A 19,495-nucleotide genomic window follows, 5' to 3' on the forward strand; every position below is an offset into this window, starting at 1 on the left:
AACGAAGCGCTGCCCCTTCTCCCCCCTTCCCGCGGCCACTCGCTCCGCGGCCTCCCCCGCGGGCGCGCAGGGCGCGCTGACCTTTCGCGGGCGCGTTTGTCCCCGCCCGGCAGCTGCCGCCGTCGCTCCGCGCCCCAAGGTCAGGGCGGCCGCTGCCTCCTCCTCCTCCTCTTCCTCCTCCTCCGCAGGTAGGCGCGGAGATTTCCGCGGGTGGGTGGGTGGGCGGAGGGCTGCGCTCCCGGCGGGCCGGGCCGGCGCCTTTATTTAAAGTGTAGCCGGGGGAAGAGCGGAGAAGGGGAGGGGGGGGGGAAGCGGTGCCGCTGGCTGGATGAACGCGCCCTCCCCGAAAAAAGGCAAGGGAGGGGGGAGAAAGGGAGGAGGAGGAGGAGGAAGAAAGAGGAGGAGGAGGAGGAGGAGGGCTCCTGGGAAGTTCAGTTTGGTACCAAGTGGCTGCGGGGTTGCGGGGCTCGGCTAGGAGATGGAGAAGGATGAGATCCACCTGCGCACGCTGCCGGCCGCAGCGCCCTGGGGACCACGTAAGTCTGGGGCGAAAGGTGCGCGGGGATGGGGTGAGCCCGGGGGGGTCTTGGGGGAAGTTTGGGGGGTGCTTCGTTTCTTCCCGGCTGGGAAATAGGCTCCGCCGGCGGCCGCTCGCCTCGCCTCCCCCCCCCCCCGCTAAGGGATTTATGATGAGCATTTCATCGCCTGTTTTTAAAAATCCCAGGAATAATTCTCCACAAAGTAGTAGTGAAATAAAATAGCCGGCTCCAGTCTTCCCGCCCCCCCCCCCCCCCAACGTAAACCAGCGTAAAGTCCTTTTTACCTACATCAGTATAGTAATTAAAAGCTCGTCTGACCCCGGGAAGCCAGTCTACTTACAAAAAATTGCTGGAGTACAAAGTCTACGGGACAAATCCTTGCGTTGATGATCGCTTTTAATTCACGCTGTGCCGTGGAACACCAGCAAAAAAAAGGTATTAGAAAATGAAATGGGTCTGTCTCAGACTGTCAGTAATGTTTTTACAGAACTGGCTAAATCATGTACCTCTGTATCATTAACTAATGTGTGCAGCAAAATAAATTATATATATTGGAAAGGGAAAATACATTCCTTGGCTGAGAAGTTACAGAATGTTTAGAGCCAAAGAGCAGATCGTTTAAATGGTAGGGGGTGGGAATTTCCTTGGCTTCCCTCTCGAAATAAATCACGGCTCAGCGCCTGTGTGCATGCATGTGCACCCACACATGCATTTATATAAAATCTTCACGCACACACACTGTGTATATAAAACCTTCACGCGCACACATTGGAACACAAATTTTACAAGCGCTATTTACTGAACGCATTTTTCTACCAGTTTAGAGACAATAAAACTAGAACCGAGATGCTAACCAGGAACATACTGGAACACATTTGATTATCCAGCTGAATTGTATACAAATGAAGTAAATTTAGCATGGCACCATTTAGAAATTCCATGCTTTACAATCAAAATTCCAAATCTAACTGTTTGCAGCTAAGAATAGCACGGGGAGCCCTTTTCTTTACTCCCTCTTTTTGGATTCCCACGAAAACCGTTATCCTAGAGTCTACTCATTAAATGGCCAAATATTTCACTGGAGTTCAGCCCATTTCTAAAAGAAATGCTGTGCGCTCATCAAACCGTAGGCTAGCCAGAGCGCTCAGAATTAAAACTATTTCTTTAACATTTGACACAAAACAGCTGGGCTTCAGATCTAAATACTGGGGGACGGGGTTTCTGTATGCCGCTGATTGTCCCACATTAACTTCTTTATTAAAATAAGCAGCAGGTTGAACTTTTCAAAACTGAAATGGAAAGCAAGTAAAGCATGGGAAGCTGAAGTGTTGCTGCAGTACGTTAACAGAGATATCAGTAAGGGGACTAAATGATGAAATGGCCCTAGAAAGCTCTACCATTACTCATGGGGCAGGTGGCAATTTATCATGAGGTAATCACAGTGATAGCGTGAGAGTCCTGAGAAATCGTTTGAGTGGCTCTTTATCTTTGAGAAACTTTACATAATATTTTACAGTGACATTCTCTATTTAATTTACTGAATCACCCATTAGCAGCATGAACACTGTGTACCAGCTTTATTAATGAGTTCAAGGAGCAGTTTTGTTCTCGGAAGTGCATGTTTGTATTTCTGTTGATAACCTTTCCAAAAGAGCTTGTTTGTAAAAGCTGTTTGTAAGATGAAGCTCCTGTCTAATTATGTAGCAGACCCATGTTTTGCAGTACAAATTGCATCCAATCCTTTGGTAACTTTTGCACTATTGCTGGAGAGACATGTGGCGACCCATCCATGATATTTTGATGTGGTCTTTATACTCAGAAAGCCTCCTGCGGACAGCTGAGGAAACTTGCTTGTTACGAGGAGTTAGGGAAAAGTCGAGGGCAGTGAGAGGATGATAGAAGACAGGAAAACGGAGGGAAGTCTATACTCCCCTGAGCTCTGGGTAAATCTGTCAGTCACCTACGTCCAAAGTACTATTTTACTTTTTGCTAGCAAGGAAAAAAGTGACCTCAGTACATTATTTTTGGCTCTTTTGGTGGCATGAAAGGACAGGTGTCCTCAGCTACATCTGTGCCCTAAGGACCCAGACATCGCAGCTGATGGCTGCCAGCTTATTTTATGCTGATTCCTTCCTTATGTTCTGGGATAACGAGTGCATCTAGTGAAGACAGGGCGAGGGTCAGAATTGGGGTGGGCTCTGGGGAAAGGTACTGCATGTTGGTTTCTGAAAGGACCGTGGTGATATCCTGTCACTTCAGAGAAAGGCTTAGAGGCAGTGGAACAAGTGCTCAGGACTAAGCACAGGATTAGGAGTCAAGTCTTCAGCCCCTACGTTTCAGCAATCAGAAATTCCCTGCGTGAAAACCACGAGAGTTTTTTTGTCACCAACTTAAATGTCGTCAGACTGTCACCCCAGAAAATGAAATGTTTTCCCTTTTTTCTCTGGAAGACGTTGTTCAATCCGAAGCTGGGACTTCCAGCACGGCTCCATCGGTTTCTCCTATGTGTTACCCTGCTTCCCATGATAGCACTGCAGCTATTTCTATTAACACTGAAAATGATGAAGCATATTAAGCTAATAATTAATCAGAGATGACAAGGCACTAATAACTGTATTGATTTAATTAGGACTTCTTTTCCAGCTCTGTAACTTGCAGTCATGCACATCATTAACTTAATATTTTAATTTGTAGTAATAACTTATTAATTTCTGTGGATGAGCACATACGCAGCCGAAGCCGCAGCTCTGCCTTTGTGCTGGACTGCAAGCGTGTGCCTCGGTCCACCGAATAGCTGCGGGAAGCATGCCTTGTCCTGTAGGAGACTGACGGCAAGCAGGGCAGTTTGTCAGTCACCGAGAGCTCGTACGGAGCATTGAGGTGGGGGGAAATGGGGCATTGCGGGGTCCAATGTGGTGGATGCGCTGGTAAGGTACGTGTAGCTCTATGGCTACATGCTGCGGTTGTACGGGTATGACATGAAATATGGGGTAAAAGTAGCATGCCAAAACAGAAGGCAAGGAGAGTAACCCTGGGAAGTAGCAGTATTTATTGGCATCAGGAAGGGAAAAATGTCCCTTTTGACTTGAATTACACCCTTTGGATTCTGGCGATTTTGAGAAAAGGAAATGCAGAAATGCTTGGGGACGTGCTGTGGTTGGAAAATAAGGCTCACTTTAAATTAGGATCGCTTTGGGGAAAAGGAAGAAAGGAAGGGACAGTAAGAGGCATGACAAACTTCAGGACTTCACTGTGTGAAAGGCTGACAAATGCTAAGTTTACTCATCTCCCTTCCCATTTTAGTGGGGATGCTTAGCACTCGCTGGGGCATGCTTAGCATCTTGTGCAGCTGAGTCCTCAGCAAGCCACCCTCTGATACACTCCTGCCCACAGACTTCTCCAGGAGGCAAACGAGGGAGAAGCTGTTCTCACTGAGAGCGTACCGCTAAATATATGGCTGCATCACACTGTACGGCAAGGTTTGCGGCTTCTGGGGAGAGAGAGCCCATTAGCCTCTGCACAGAGCTCGCTGTCCTGCTCTGTATTATCAAGGTACTTGTAAATCTTTGCACTGTACCGTCGAAAGGCTGAATCCTCTGCTATATCTTCATTTGCTGCAGAGGGCGGTCAGTACAGGGAGATCTGTGCGAGCCAAAAGCCCTGAGCAGGCTCCAGAGGAGGGCCTGTCTGAAGTCTTTGGCATTGTCCTTCAGCAAGGTGATGGGGAGTTTGAAGTACTTAAGCTATCAAGCATTCACTTCATATCGAGTTGTTCGGTCACTGTATAGGTAAACCATCAGACTGATGAGCTCCGCGAACAGAAGCCACCACTTCTTATTTCTTGAGAGTGTTCTCAGGGATTCTGAAAAAGCACTTCTGAGCACATCCTCACATTTAATTGTACAAGCCAAGTTAGCAATAGAGGCATGAAATAGTTCTGCTTACTTTCAGAGACTGCAAAAGCAGGTTAGCTGGGGACAGTGTATGCTGGTGTGGGAATTATTCACCTTCCCAACCTCACCCACGTTTGCTGCCAAACTTGGGATTATGGCAGGACTCGCAGTTCTGTTGTAGGTGCAAACCTCAAGAGGGGTTTTACAAATGACAAATTTTGGGGAGTTGGCAGCCTATGTGCCTTGCTGGGACCCTATCACGGTGTTATTTTCAGTGGTGCTAAGTCATCTTGTGCCAGCTGTTAGATCCAAGTAATGTAATGGAGCAATGCGACTAACAGCGCACAACTTTTTTCCGGTACTTCGACAAGCAAAAAGATAGTGGTGTCTCCATTGTCGCTGCAAGGTAATTTATGGTAAATATAGGCCTTTTAGAAACAACCGCAATGCCTGCCTTGCTTGGGAGGCTCTGAATGCGCAGGAAGCAAAGCTCCTCGTGCTGGGATGCATTAGTCACCACCACTGCTTCGTAGGCTAGCCCACATGCCCTCAAGGGAAATAGATTTTTATTTATTTGGTTTAGCCTTTGATTTGTATCCCTCATCCCTCTATTTCTGAAAGTAGTACTACATCCTGGTGGGAGGGCCAGCCCTTCTCCCTGTGCTCTAACCTCCCTGTATCCTTTAGCCTTTTATCTGCAGACAGCTGACCCGTGTCCCTGCGTACATCCTCGCTTCTCGTTTGTTCTCTTTCTTTGTGCTGCACCGCGTGTTCTGCCGTTTCAGCTTCCTTTGCTGTTTCCAATGTCTTGTCCCTGCCTCTCCTCTGTGGCTGGCCCACATGCCAGTGTTTTCTCTCTTCTTCAGACTCCCACAGTTCACATCTTTGAACCTTCTACTGGCAGTCTGTCCTTCCAGCCATTACGGAAACTATTTCCAGATTTGAACTGATAAAAAGATAGTAGTAACGTTAGATCCAATGCCATTCCTCTTTAGTATCTTCGCCTGCTTACCTTATCTGCATATCTGATTTATTCTTGGCAGCTCTGTATCTGTGCTAGGACCTGGATGGTACATTCTTATTTCTGTGAGTGGTGTATTAGTACTAATCACTGAAATGTCCTTTCAGACTGCAGCTCTGACAAATAGAACCTTTTTTTTTTTTTGAACTGACACAAACACCTATGACTTTTTGCACACGACTGTAAGTGCTCCAAGGGAGTTTTAAAATCTGAAATCTGTTATGTAAAGGCTAAGTGATTTGCAGGCGTTAACTGCTCTTTTTATATCTTATAAATTATTTAACTTACAACATGACATCAGTGATTACAAGTTACGTATTCCTGGCTCCCGGTCCTGCTGTCTTACCTCTCCCTCTATTTGTATTCTGTGGAGGGAGAAACTTGATGAGTATGTACTAAAATGAGAAAAAACTTTGTTTTCTAAACACATTGCAAATATTTGTTGCCTCTTGTACATCTTCATTGACGTCAGCTGATGTCCTGCTTGCAGAACAAACTTGGAATATGCAATAGGGGTCTGTGTGTTGATAAGTAAGGTTCACTAGGAAAAATTTTGTCCAGGGAGAGAGAAACACATTTCACAGCACTCAGTTAGTAAAAAAGGGAAAAGGCTGGTAACTAAATTACATTTCCAGTGCAGATTCAGGACACGTTTTTAAGAAGTGAATAGGAAAACTGAGCAGATACTGACTTCAGCGACTTCATAGAGGTACAAGTAATGAACACAGAGTCCTCTGACTACATTTTAAAACTCTTCTTTTTAACATGATATTGTGGGAGTTTTATAATCATTCTTAAGACGAGGAACAAGAGCCAAGGTGGAAGTTTCAGGGCTAAGCATCACTCAGAGTTTTAGGGTTTTACTGCTTTGAAGTAAGGAAGGCGGCAGAAGTGTGTCCAGTGCAGCATTAACAGTCAAGGAAAAACCCATTCTGTATTTATGTCTGATCATTTGTACCATAGCATCTTGGCTGACAATCTACCGCAAGATATGTCAATGAAGGTGCTTTGTGATTCTTCCCGGATTTTGGCAAGCAAAGATTGAAAATACGGTATGACTTTGTGCTTGTGGTCTGACTGCCCAGAAGAAATCTACTGCAGACTGCAAAAGATGGAAGCTTTTATGCAAATACCATTAAATTCATCACAGTGTGTTGCGGTGCTATTGTCCTGGAAAGGTTTTCTACTGATGGATGGATGCATGCTATTCTGGCAACCCAGCCAGAGGAGGAAAAAGAAGGGTTGTGTGGGCATACTGCATTTGCTGCTATGGTTTGGGAAGTTGAGCATCCAGCTCCATATTAAATCACCCATTTGGTTTTGGTTAGCATTGGCATGGGCTGTTTATCTGGAGAAGCTGATCTAGACCTTGAGGCCTTTTCTCTTGTGTTTAAGCAGCTACAGACACTGTTGATGGAAGGTGTGTGTATAATAGTTTGGGAGGTACCGGCTGGTGCCACGGTGTGTCTGAAGGGAGGTATCGGCTGTAGGACCACTGTAAGGGTAAGACTAAGCAGACCATGTTAAAGCAGCTGTAGCATGTGTGGTGAAAGCACCCTTTCCCGAGGCTCACTAGTGGAAACTACTACATTATTGTCTGTATCCTGTGTTCCTGGCACGGAGTCTGAGACTGGTCTAAAGAAGGAAAATGGTTCTCTGCGTGTAGTCTGAATGTTGGTATGTGGTCAGCAAACCCCATCCAGATGCTTGTATCTTGCTGCATACTTTTGAATGTTCTTTTTCTGATGAATGGCAAGAACAGGTTTCTAAAAATAAATTAATGGTTTTCCCTTTTTACTTCCTGTGACTTAATATACTTTATTTATCTATATAGCTACTAGTCATCGTCATTCTTCAGCTCACAAGAGTATAAACAGAAATGAGCCTGAGTCACAAAGTAAGGATGTGGAGCCAGGCTTTTTCCAGGATTTTAGCCAGGTGTAGAAGTTGAAGCCTGGGGCTTGTGGAGGGAAAGGGCTGGCTCTGGGGTCATGCCTCAGGGGTCTCGCATGTGAAATAGGCAGCGCAGAGGTGAAAGACCGCCTGCTGCCGCTTTCGGCGTTCTCTTCCAAGGTGGTAAGACCTTGCAGCTCTGCGGAAAGAGTTAAAAAAATAAAAAAAAAGTGGCTTTTTAAGGTTAGTTTGTCACTAGAATAATAAAAACCCAAGTAAGGTTCCAGTTAATTGTTCCTCTTGTACTACCCCTAAGGTTGATCAGACCAACATCCAAAGCAACAGTTACTTTCATTTAATCAGCTCAAGCAACATACTTCAACAAATTTAGTCTCCTAGGGCATATAGTCAATTCATCATGCTGCTGATAGTGTGCCCCAAACCAATCATAAAGTTGAATCAAACAGATCTGAAAATAAATTAATGGTATTGGGATTTTTAGGTAATTGTCTCCTTTCTGTGGTGATTGCCTACTAAAATTTAAGGCCGCTCTGTGCAGCGGTAGCAGAACATGCTATAATTTTGTTCACTCATTAGAAATGTGAAGTAATCTGACCTAAAACATGCTGAACATAATTTTAATTCCCAGAACATAACGTGGGAGTACCTCTCTTTGTTGCGAAGCAGCACATCTGTATGTTATAATGCATGTTAAATAGGAAAGACACCTTATAAGGTATACTGGACAGTTCGAATTTGTGCTGTCTGGACCTCTGTGTGCACATATACCTGTGTACTGAGGTATGGCTAATAGGACTGACTTTGTGTCCCATGGGAGAAGCGGACTTGCTAACGAACAGAATAATGAAGAGTGAGTGTCAACATATTCCAGGTTTTTTATCAGCGTGACTGATTGTATAGAGGGCGTGAACTGAGTAATTGTTAACTTTCATTTCAAGGTTTCTGGGGATATGGGTATCAGCACTGCACTAGTAGGGTTGTGTTTGCAGGCTCCATCAACTTGTCTGTGAACAGTCTCCTAGGCTTTAGCGTTGACATCGACAGGGACATAGATTTGAAATGCTACTTCATTTTTACAATTGCTGTCAATAATCCATTTGGCAGATAGCTGAGACCTGCTGAAAGGCACAAGAGAACAGCCTAAGGTGTGTTGTGAGGATATACTTCAGCTAACAGAGACAACAGTTTCTATGCTGCGGATTTGTATTTCAAATGCAGTCACCTTGTAGAAATATTTTACTCTATGTGTGCCGAGATGTAAGGTGATGTTTGGGCTCTCAGAATAGGAACAGATTCTGTTTCTGAACAATTGTACTTGAGGACACGCAGGAGATCCTCGGTTAGCTCACATGGTAGGAAGCCTGGTTGAGAGGCAAAGGCTGAACACAGAAATCAGGTCCTAGCCCTTTTGTACACGCTTTAGAAGTGCAAAGTATTTCTTTACCCATGGATCTTAAAGGACTTCATAAACTTTAGTGAGCTGTCGGGAGAGCCCATCAACTCCTTTTGCATTGCATTCATTTGCTGTTGCAGAACTTTTGTTATATGGCAAGAATGAATATGTTGAATTTATGGGTTTGACAGGTAACAGAAAACAAGAATTGTCATTTTAGTTCACTTGAAATGGATTCAGCTGAGAAAAGATAATCCTTACCCAGGATATGACCATGTGCATTGTGTAGGTGAGAGTGGAAGAAGCAGAGCCGCATGTATCTGCCTCAAAATAAACAGGCTAAAATTATTCTGGGTGCTCCTTAGTTCAGAACTGGAGTTTAGACTATTGGCCTGTGCTTATTCACTGTGCTGTTTACTTTGCAGGGACTGCTGAGTGTCATTGCACTGGAAAAATCTGGCCTAAATGAAATAGCTTATTTTTTAAAATTGCAGCTGATCGTTTTCATTTGAGAATGAATCTGGTCTCTCAAACACACTAAGAATAATGACAAGTTATCGACTGCAAGAGAAATTGCGCTCGCCGGTACCATTCTTACACTGCCATAATGACTTGTCTTTTGTGTGTTGCGATAAAGTATTTTTAATTAATCTTAACCATTTAAGTCCATCTGACAATATAACTGAGTAGTTGGATAATAAAAACCAAAGACCGCATCCTAATTACCAATGGAAACGCAGAAACAGGTTTTGATTTAGGTTTTAAACATTGTTACATACCAGAGGCCTAGAAATGAAATCTAAGCCTTTCAGAGCTAATAGTTTCTAAATGGCAGATGAATTAATTTAATTTTTAAACCTTCTCCTTGCAGCAGCTTGCTAACAAGCTTTCAGTTAAAAGAGCCAGATTCTTGTTTCCAAAACAAGATCTTTGTTATCTTGATAATATAAATTAATGAAAGCTTTCCCTTTTCTCTTCAGTATATTTTCTCAAAATAGCTCATCAGGACTGTGTCCTGCAATTTGCTGGACCCTCTGGCCCTCGTCCAGTAAAGCACTTAAGCGTACAAATAGCCCTGGTTTTGGTGCAAGTGGGCAACTGAGCACGAGACCCTCCCATGTATCCTGACAGCTTCCATGCCTCTCTGTTTTCAAGGGAAATCTGCAGCATGCTTCCCAGCCCGCACAGTGTTTTCTCCACCAAACATGAACAGTATTTCACAATACTGTCCTGATCCTTCATTCGTGCATCTGTTTAAGAACTATTTAGTTGAAGTGGAGGATCTTTGCATTTCAGGTAGCTTCTCATGACCTCCGCTCTGGAATTCAGCGAAGATTTTGCCATCCATCTTAATTTTGGAAGCGAAGCACATGTCTAATGGTAGTTGAGGAGTTTAGCATCTCACGAGTCATGGCACTAAATCTTTAAAGTAAAACCCAGTCAAAGCAGTTCCTGGGAGCCTGCGATTGATTTCAGTCCAGCAATTACTCTGTATTGACTGTCTCGAGCAGACTGTCCATCAGTAGCAGGAGTTGCCTACAGAGACTCGGTTGCGGGAAGCTTTCATGTTTTGCAGGTGGCAAATAAAATCAGGGACCCTAACAAACATACTTCAACCTCACCGCGAACAACCTGATGTTAAAAAAAAAAAAAAGAAGCATTTAAATGTCATGCACTGCATGAAGGGTGTGTATGTGCTGTCATTTAATAACATAAGTAGGAAAATAAAGATTTCTCATAACCAGATTATTACAGGAGAATGTCCCTCCTCTGGAGTTTGGTATTGCTGTCAGAGCAAAACAGGGAGCTAATTTCAGCTTTTACCCCTTCCAAAGTTTGATACCATTGCTCTTTCTATTTCTTTGCACCATATCCTTTCTGCAGCTGCTTTCTTTTTTACTCTTTTTTTAAAATTTATTTTTAAGATTCAAAACGAGGAGAAAAGAGGATATTACAGAAAGAGAGACCAAACTGGGTAAGGGAAGTGTTTCAGCTATCCATAGGCAGGAAATTTGAGCTCCTCTGGAACATGAATGAGTCCTAGAACAGTCTCGTTATTTTTATATATTTATTTCCCTGTTTGGCTGTTCTGCCTGCTTTTCCCACGTTATCATCAAAGTGGCCCCAGAAGGGACAGTTGTGAAACAGAAACTATCTGTGAGTAGAGGAACAAAAACAGAGCTTTTGTTAAGCTACAGATGCCTTGGTTTTAGCAAAAACAAACAACTTTAATTGCCATAAGTATTTGCAAATGTTGCCGCTCTCTTCTAAATGGGGGGGGGGGGGGGGGGGGGAATGGGGAAAGGCAAGAAGAGATGTCAGTGTCAGCCCCATCTTGTTGAAATTTGGGTTGAGCCAGTACACCAATGGTGGTTTCTCCCTCTTCCTACTCTCTGCCCTGGCCTGAATGCAGATAGGTTTGCAGCAGTGAAGCTAAAGGAAAAAATAGTTTCTTCCCCTGGTTCACATGAACTGCTTTGAACTGGAACAGATGTGGATGTACAGAACTATCTGGTTACAGCAACTGTTCCATTTATAACCATGGGTTTTCTATTCAGGTCTCTTTATCATTTTAACTTATTTTCTGTTTCCATGTCCTTTTCCACAATAAAATATTCTTAACTAAATGGGTTTTCAGCTCGCATCCAAAACCTTTGCAAGTACTATTCATTGCATGAACTTACAATGCCAGCATTATTGTTCAGTGACTTTTTGCTAATAGTGATGGCCAGTGGAGGCAAGGTCGAGTTTGGGTTTGTGGTATTTGTAAGATGGGGTTCAGAGTATGGCTTTATTACCAAATTAGGGCAGAATCCGGAGTCTGATGTAATGGTGATAAAATCTCGCAAAAGGTGTTTGTAATATCCAACTTCCAAATGGCATTTCATTAATTTTCTGCTTTGTTGAACTGTATTCAACTTTGGTGTACAAAATAAGTTTGTGTGCAACCCATACCAAAATTGTTCCAGTGAGTACAGATAGGAGATTCAAATTCAACCACAAAAATTCAGATGACAGTGTTGTTTTTGCTTTGTGTTTTTCATGAACTCCTACTTCGGAGTAAGTTCATTCACCGTTTGATTTGATTAAGTGCTCAATAATTAATTCAGCAAATGCTCTGCTAAGTAAGAAGGTGAGCCCTGCAGTTCCTGTTGACCAAGACACAGGGATGTGTACTGAGATGAAGAAGAAATGCACGTAGTCACAGATGAAATCAGTAGTGCTGTTTGGTTAAAACTAATCAGTTATGCCTCTCCAGTTCTGCATTCACTTGAGCGGACCATGTGGCCTTTATTACAAAATTAGGAATTCATTTTTTTAGTTATTTCAGTTTCTCTGTTCTCTAATTTTCTATGGAAACAGTCAGTTGTTTGTATATTGGAGACCGTACGTGTCAAGTTCTTTGTTTTAGTTCATTGCTTTCGGCCTTGACGCAGAAAACAAAAATTTCATCAAAGTTGTGGAGACAGATAGGATTTTAATCTAAACCATATTAAAAGTTGAAACCCTCCATGACCATGGGGTTTCTTAGGGTTCAGCCATGAACTACCTCCTGCACTACCTTCGGGAAGGCCAGAGAATTTTCTTTTGTAATCTGAAGGCACTTTGCTCTTCTGGTTGACTCAGTACCAACTCTAAAACTTGATGATACAGTCCTGTGAAGCACTGTTGTGTTGGTGTTGGAATACTCTGAGGAACTGCCTAGGAAGGCATGGTCTCCCAGTACCCCAGGCTATGGATTCATCACAGCATTGGGTAAGAAGTGCTTTGCTGTTGTTCGGTTACCTTCACATCACTCCAGTTGCATGAAGTTATATGAAAATAAAAGTAGATGTTCGCAGCATGGAAAGAGAGTTTCAAATGTTCCCCAACAACAAATAGATGAAGAAACAAAAGGAAATTTCGTGCTTAATTTGTTCTTACCAAGTTTAAATGGGTAAGATCTCTCTCTCTCCATCTGTCAAGCTGATAAGGTGTAGACAGGTTTCTGACACACAACTTGCACTCGCTTGGACTCATTTAAACTCTTGTGTAATTGCACCGCCGGGATGCACCTTTCAGTGTGAATTGTTTCTCGTGCTCTTTTCTCCTTCCTGTTATCCGTATGCTATTTCAATAGCTGTAGCTCGCTTTATTTGCTTGGTGTAATTTTCATTTAAAGTTTCTTCTAAGAAAAAAATACAGATATTCAGCTGCAAATATTTTTTTAATCTCTTTGAATGTTTTTGGTTATAGAGTACGTTGCCACCACGTAGAAAACCCTTTCCGCATTACCCCCATGACAGCACTTTTCTCCTGAACTCTCCTAGTGTCCTTGCACTACCCTTCTGCAGCTGTAATAAGAATTAAAACTTCATGGGAATGTACCCAGTCCACAACCACATCAAAGCTGTGGTCGAAGTCCAGTTTTCAAACAACCCCCAAAGTTGGCCAAGTCTGGTGTTTCAGTTTTGATTTGATATGTTATATAGAGGCCCTACTTGGAACTTTCAACGAAGGCTGGAGAGCAGACACCAAGTTCCCAAAAGCTAATTGCTGTCTGGACTGAGGCAGCATCTCGTTTATCCATTCCTGTAACTTGTCCACATGAGTTGTTTTCTCTTCTTTTTCACCAAAGCACCACGTAATTTGTCTGGGTTTAATATTGACCAGTAGTAATTTCTTAATGTGAAGAATGTGCAGTGAAGGAAAATCCGTTTACAGTTCTTTGATAGATCAGTTCCATTTTTGTTCACATTTGCCAGTTTTATTGACTTTATTTTTAAGGAAAAATGATTACGTGGAGTCTGGTTTTAGTCGAGGAATTTTCTGTTTTATGTGAGGAACAGACAAAGACCTGTCACATCAGAAGAGTAAAATTAGGCAGGGGAAAAAGTGTTCTTTCCCTTCAACAAATAAATCAAGTGCTTCCACTGTACAAGAATATACAGCAATGTAACACATGTGGGCACTAAGGATAAGCAGACACATCAACAGAGGGAAATCTTTGACAAGTTTTAGGGATGTCACTTGGACATGGGATGTATCTTAGTAGACAGTCTGTCACTTTTATTCCCTAATAACTTTTGACAAGAGACAGATAATACTGGAGAGTTTATTTTAAGGTAGATTGTTTAATTTTGTGCCTGTTCTCTTTCTTTCTTCTTTTTTTTTTCTTTTCTTTTTCTGGATACTTTCCCTTTTTCATACAAAAAAAAAAAGGTGCCCCAGATATTTGTTAGGTTTGGGGGTTTGGAGTAAATAGCTGGTTATATCTGGGAAGGAAGCAATGGATGCAGAGAGCAGCTGGATGCTGTCAGAGTGTCAGTTCCTTGGCTGTGGGACTCGTGTCCCCCGCTCTCACCCCTCTGCCATGCATCGCACCCCAGAGCCGGGACGGAGCTCAGGGGCTACCAGGTCTCCATCTGTAGGCAAGAGACGATATTCCTGAGCTGTCCCCAAGGTTCACGTGGAAGAATACAGCTTTTTTCCTTTTTTTTCTTTTCTTTTTCTTTCTGGATGCATGGTGGTCTTTGGTCAGGTGAGCTCTTGAGAGCACTGGTGGGTACTCCTGCGCAGAGCGGTGGAGGTGGAGGTCGGTTGCAGCCCTTGTGTCCCTGCAAGCCCCAAGCCTTCCCTGGCACGACTGAGCAGACTCCCGAATTGTATGGCTGTTCAGCTGTGGATCAGATGTCTAAAAACATAGATTATCTGAACAGTACTTGTGCTAAAAAGGAGGTTTAAACATCAGGATCTCCAGAAATGAAATGGTTTATGTGTTAACCAGTGCTTGAGCTTGCTTGGTGCAGTTAGCTGGTGCTTTGCCGTCTCTCTGCTTCCAGCTCCACTCTCACGGCACCAAATACATCCCGAGGCTGAGCACCTCGAGAAGCAGTGAGTGCCCTCGTCTCCCATCGCTTCCCACGGTCAGAGGGCAGTGGGGAGGAGCGGTGAGGCAGAGGCAGAGCTAGGCAGCTGTGTGACAGCAGCCGCTCGCTGCCTTCTGGGGCTGGCTCGTTTGGGATGCAGGATTCAGGACCAGAAGAAACATAAGAGTCCTCTTGGGACCAACGTGGGAACGTAAGAGCGGTCCAGAGAGGCTGCACCTGGGAGGAAGGGGATTTTTTTTTTTAAAGCTCTTGAAAGTGGGTAAATCTGGGTGATGATGCTTTGTCTCTTCTAGCTTCCTGTCTTACACAGACTGATTTGTTATACATCTGGGGCATGATCAATAGATGAAGCATTGAAATATTTACTCACCAAATTGGAGGGACACAGAAATTCACCGTGGGAAACAGGCATGTTCCTGTAGGCTGGAGCTCCCCCAAGACACAGTCTGCCTCCAGGCATGTCCCACAGCCTCCTCCAAGAAGGGGGCAAGAAGTCTTAGCCCAAACAGAGGATAATTTGCCCCTGAAGAATATTCTTTCAGGTTCAAACCGTCTGAGTTCTAGGTTGCTTGGTAAAGTGTTGTTTGAGAGGCTGTTTCGGTAAAACACATATCAAAGCCCTTCTTGAATCCAACAAGCTCTTTGCATCAGTCGGTGTCTTATAGTGAGAGTTTGCCAAAGTTTATGTGAACATGTGTTTCGCTTTGTGTTTTCTGTATTTTGGTGATGTTTTACAGCAGTGGGAGCGTGCAGCATAGGATCAAGGAACTCTCTGTTAAAAAAAGAGGAAAAGATCCATCTTGCCTCACTGAATTTATACAGTAAAATTATGAACTTGGACCATGAGGGTTATAACTGTAGCATTTCTGAGCCCTCACATCAATAAAGTGTTTTGCTTTCCGTCTGTGGTTTTAGAAGCAGGGATCTTATAGCAATACCAGCTTTAGCTCATCAAAAGATTTTGCTCCATTCTCACCGTTCTCTTGCTTAAACACTCGATCAATCATTTATGAGTCTGCTACATGCAGCCTTCACCTTTCCTTGGACTTGGTAGCACTATTTCTTTCCACCCTAACTTACACAATAACCTTACAGCTTAAAACGATGAGCCTGTCATTCCTTACTGGATGCACGTAAAACTTAAACCCAATCAAAAAGTCCAGATAAAAGTAAACAGATGGGTGTGTACATGGATGTCTAAAACCTGCTGCTATACTAAACCTTTCTGAGAGCACTAAAGAGAAGCTTATCCTTTAAACTCTCTTTATAAGGCTTTATGAGGGAATAATTTGTAGCTTTTATTTTTCGGGGGGAGGGGGGGGGCAACCATCCAGCAAAAAAAAAAATCTGTCTGGAGTAAGTGAAACTGATAGTCACCAAAGTATGTGTTACAGTTTGGAAACATCTGTGAGAGGCTGTCACTGAGAACAGGCCAAAAAGGGAGTCTGAAAGAAAAATTAGAAAGGAGGTGGAATGTTATTAAAGCTATAATTATAAACATAGGAGGCACTCTGATACTATTTCTTTTCTTTAAAACTGCCATGTGAGCAGGACTTGCTGCCTGGGATTTTGCAGCATGGGATCCAGGAACCCTTTCTTAGGGTAGCGGGGACAATGCATGTTGTCTCACCAGATTTATGCATTCAAACAATGAATTTGGACCATAAGAGTTATGAACTGTGGGATTTCTAATAGTAGGGTTTTCCACTGGCTGTAACTCAGCTCCAGTAGGCAGGTAATTGATTGAAGGAAATATGGGCTGCTCCTTCGCTGGAAAATGTTTGACTCCTGACTGGTTCTGAAATGCGAAATCTCTGGTCTGCTCCCAGCATCGTGTAGTGTGTGGACATGGTCCATCATCCAGCGTGTAGATGCAAATGTTTTGGAAAGGGCTTTAGAAAAGTATTTCCACCTCTGTTTTCCTTGGTACCAGCTGCTATTGCGCCCTGAAAATAAAATGAGAGCTGATTCCTTTGCCTCTTAAGGAAAGGGCATGTTAAACCAATGTTCGTAGTGGTATGCGTTCAAATTTCATACGCTGCTCGTTTGGGTGGCTTCAGAAACGTTGTGTTGGAAGATAGGCACCAAAGCTTCACCACGGTCAAGGGATGGGCTCCAGCAGTAAATAAGTTGTGTAGGTGCTGGGAAGGACCCACCTTGCAGGGGACTGCCACGGTCTGTGTCCTGTCACTGGGGGCCAGAGCGTGCCCGGCTTGGTGGCCGCGCTGATGGCTCAGTGGGCAGGCAGGAGCAGCAACAGGCTTGCAACGCTTACTCCATGTAATTAAACACTCCGGCAGTGCCAGTGGGCAGCAGCTGTTTTGAAAATAACATGATGGAAACGTGTCGGGACATTTTGGTGGCAGTAAGCCCATGCATACTTGCAACTGAGAGCGCCCTGTCTCTCCTTTGATGCCCCAGTCCGTGCCCTAGTTTCAAATGTCCTTAAGGTTGGCTGCGTTAATGAGAGCCGCTGGTTAATTTGCTTAACTTTGAAAAGCTGTAGTTCATGGAGCATGTATATAACTTAGGGCACGTGAGTAGTCCCATTCAAAAGACTGGGTCTGCTCATGTGTTGTGCTCGTGCCTGGAGCTGTTAGTCTCCGTTCAGCGATGTAATTAAAACCACTTTTGGTGATGGGCAAGCGAGACGGGCTCTTCTCCGTGCTCTGAAGTGTTTAAATTTAATGGCAAATTTCGTAAACAGTCAATAGGCGCTGGCACAGATTGTTCATGAAGGGTGATCCTGACGGCACGTGCTGTTTTATAGTCTCTCTATAGGGTGTTTTAAAAATTTTATCTTTATGTTAATTTTTTTGTGGAGCTCATGGACACGCTCCAGTTGCGCTCTCTGTGCGCCCAGGTGGGGCTTTCGTAGCGATTTTGAGCTACAGGAAATGTAGATGGGAAATGTGGGGGGAAATTATTTTGTGGTGTTAATACCATTTACAGAATTTTTGTGGTGTATTGAAGATTATTGTATGTTTTTTTTGTGACACTTGAGGCCATCAAAGTCACACCATGATAGTGAGAAATTCCACTTTCTGTGGCTTGCCTGCAGAGAGTGAAAATGAAGTGTATCACATGGACATTATCTGTTGTGTAAAATGGAGGGATTGATGGCTGTTGCTGATGGAGTATTTTTTTTTTCTCCCTGTGGTGGCTCTTGTGTTCACTTATTTAATTCAGCTGCGGTCTTAGAAAAACTTAAGATATCAGTTTTGTCTCAGGTGACTTTCTGGTCAAGGGTGTTATAGAAAAATATTTTACTGCTAGATGGGAGTATAAGAAAAAATTGTATCTTTAAAGAAGCTTGAATGACTCCAAATTTCTTTCCTTTTGCTTTGTGTTGTTATTGCTCATCCTTGTCACTACTGGAACACTGATGCTTTTGGAAATACCTTTTCAACGTGGTCCTACAAGTTAGCCGCTAATGAACTAGACCTATCTAGCCTGAGAGATCTTTGCTTAGCATCAGCAAGACAAATGGCCTGCTTAAATATGCACAGGTTTGTGTTTTCCTCAATCAGGATTGACGTGCTTTGACCTTAGTTGTACTTACTTCTTTTCAGTTTCTTTATAAAGAAGGCCTTGTAGTCAAGTGGTCAGAGCAGGAGCTAGCAGTCTGACCCGGGTTGTGCCCATGACTCAAATTGCACTGAGTCAACATGCGTGTCGGCCAGTCCAGGCTGCAAACTGAGTTATTAAGAATGACTTCAGTAAAATTTTGCGTTTGGATTTAGCTTACATGAAGGAGAAAAGGTTTTAAAGCTGTTTGAGCAGGGCAGTTTTAACTGGAGAGGGTTGTTTTGGTTTGGTTTTTTTTAAATCTATGTTTGTGTTCCGCTCCACCATGTATTTATTTTAAAATCTAGTTGTGCATCAACACATTCTCAATCTGAAATGTAGATCTCGGACTGAGATGTTTTAAATGTTTGAATTGAATCCAGTTTTAAAGTACCACAGTTATCCAAGAAGTACATCAAAGTTTCCTTCAGTATTCATTTCTCATTATTATCTGGTCTGGTGCACTGTTTTTCAGTATAATTAGTGTATGTGTTACTGTAAGTTCTCTTTCTGATCTTGCATCAGATGTGCTCTCGTGTTTACAGAAGAGAATCTCCTCCAGTATCTATGAGCTTAAGTTTTACTATCTCAAAAATAAACTTTTGCCCTGATTCCACAATTTTAGATACCAGATCTGTGTACTATCAGGTCACTTAGAAGTACTGGTTTGGTTTTCTTTGCGCACGGACGCATATGGTTTGCATTTCTATCAAATTCCTCAAAGTACCCAAATGAGTTAACGGTAGCTCTGTTCCTCTATGCCAGCTTTAGGTTGGCTGTGGCAGGACGGTTGATAATAGATCTAAAATAATGCCTGCTGATGCCAAATTCCCCCCCCTTCTCCCCCCCCAAGAATTTCTTGAAACTTGAACCAAAAAAGTGAGTGTATTTACCCTTCAGCATTTTGTGTTAGGTGACTGTGGAGTTTTGCATCTGGTACTAGCAGCCTTAAATCTTACGTTGTTAAACCAGACTTCTTGTTTCTTATTTTCCTGGAAAAGGATGTGCTCCCATGGCTTGGGGTGAGAACCAGACAAGTGCAAAATACTCCACCTGGGTAGGAATAATTAGCTGGCTAAATAGGAGTTCCTCAGAAAAGGGTCTAGGACTCATAAACTGAGCATTAATCCACAATATATTATGTTGTAGGGAACACATAGTAATTCTGCTCAGGGCTGGAAAAGCCTGACCTGGAGTACTTTATCCAGTTTCAGGCATCTTTTTGCAGGAAAAGTGTGTATCATACAGCCTAAAGCTGAGAAGAGAGCAACAAAAATGAGAAGAAATCCAAGAAAATA

The 19,495-nt window shown here is 43.2% G+C and overlaps 1 protein-coding gene across 2 annotated transcripts in view; it reads left to right on the plus strand.

The window, feature by feature from the left end:
* The first annotated feature begins 307 nt into the window (after positions 1-307).
* The window catches only part of ANO1 (anoctamin 1), an 82,617-nt gene continuing 63,429 nt past the window's right edge, over positions 308-19,495 (plus strand). For both annotated transcript variants that reach the window (XM_069804115.1, XM_069804117.1), the window contains exon 1: positions 308-536. In XM_069804115.1, coding sequence (XP_069660216.1) covers positions 479-536 — 58 coding nt within the window. In that variant the 5' untranslated portion in view covers positions 308-478. The remainder of the gene's footprint in view (positions 537-19,495) is intronic.

Source organism: Haliaeetus albicilla, chromosome 16 (genome assembly GCF_947461875.1).
Source record: "Haliaeetus albicilla chromosome 16, bHalAlb1.1, whole genome shotgun sequence".
Taxonomy (NCBI): Eukaryota; Metazoa; Chordata; class Aves; order Accipitriformes; family Accipitridae; genus Haliaeetus; species Haliaeetus albicilla.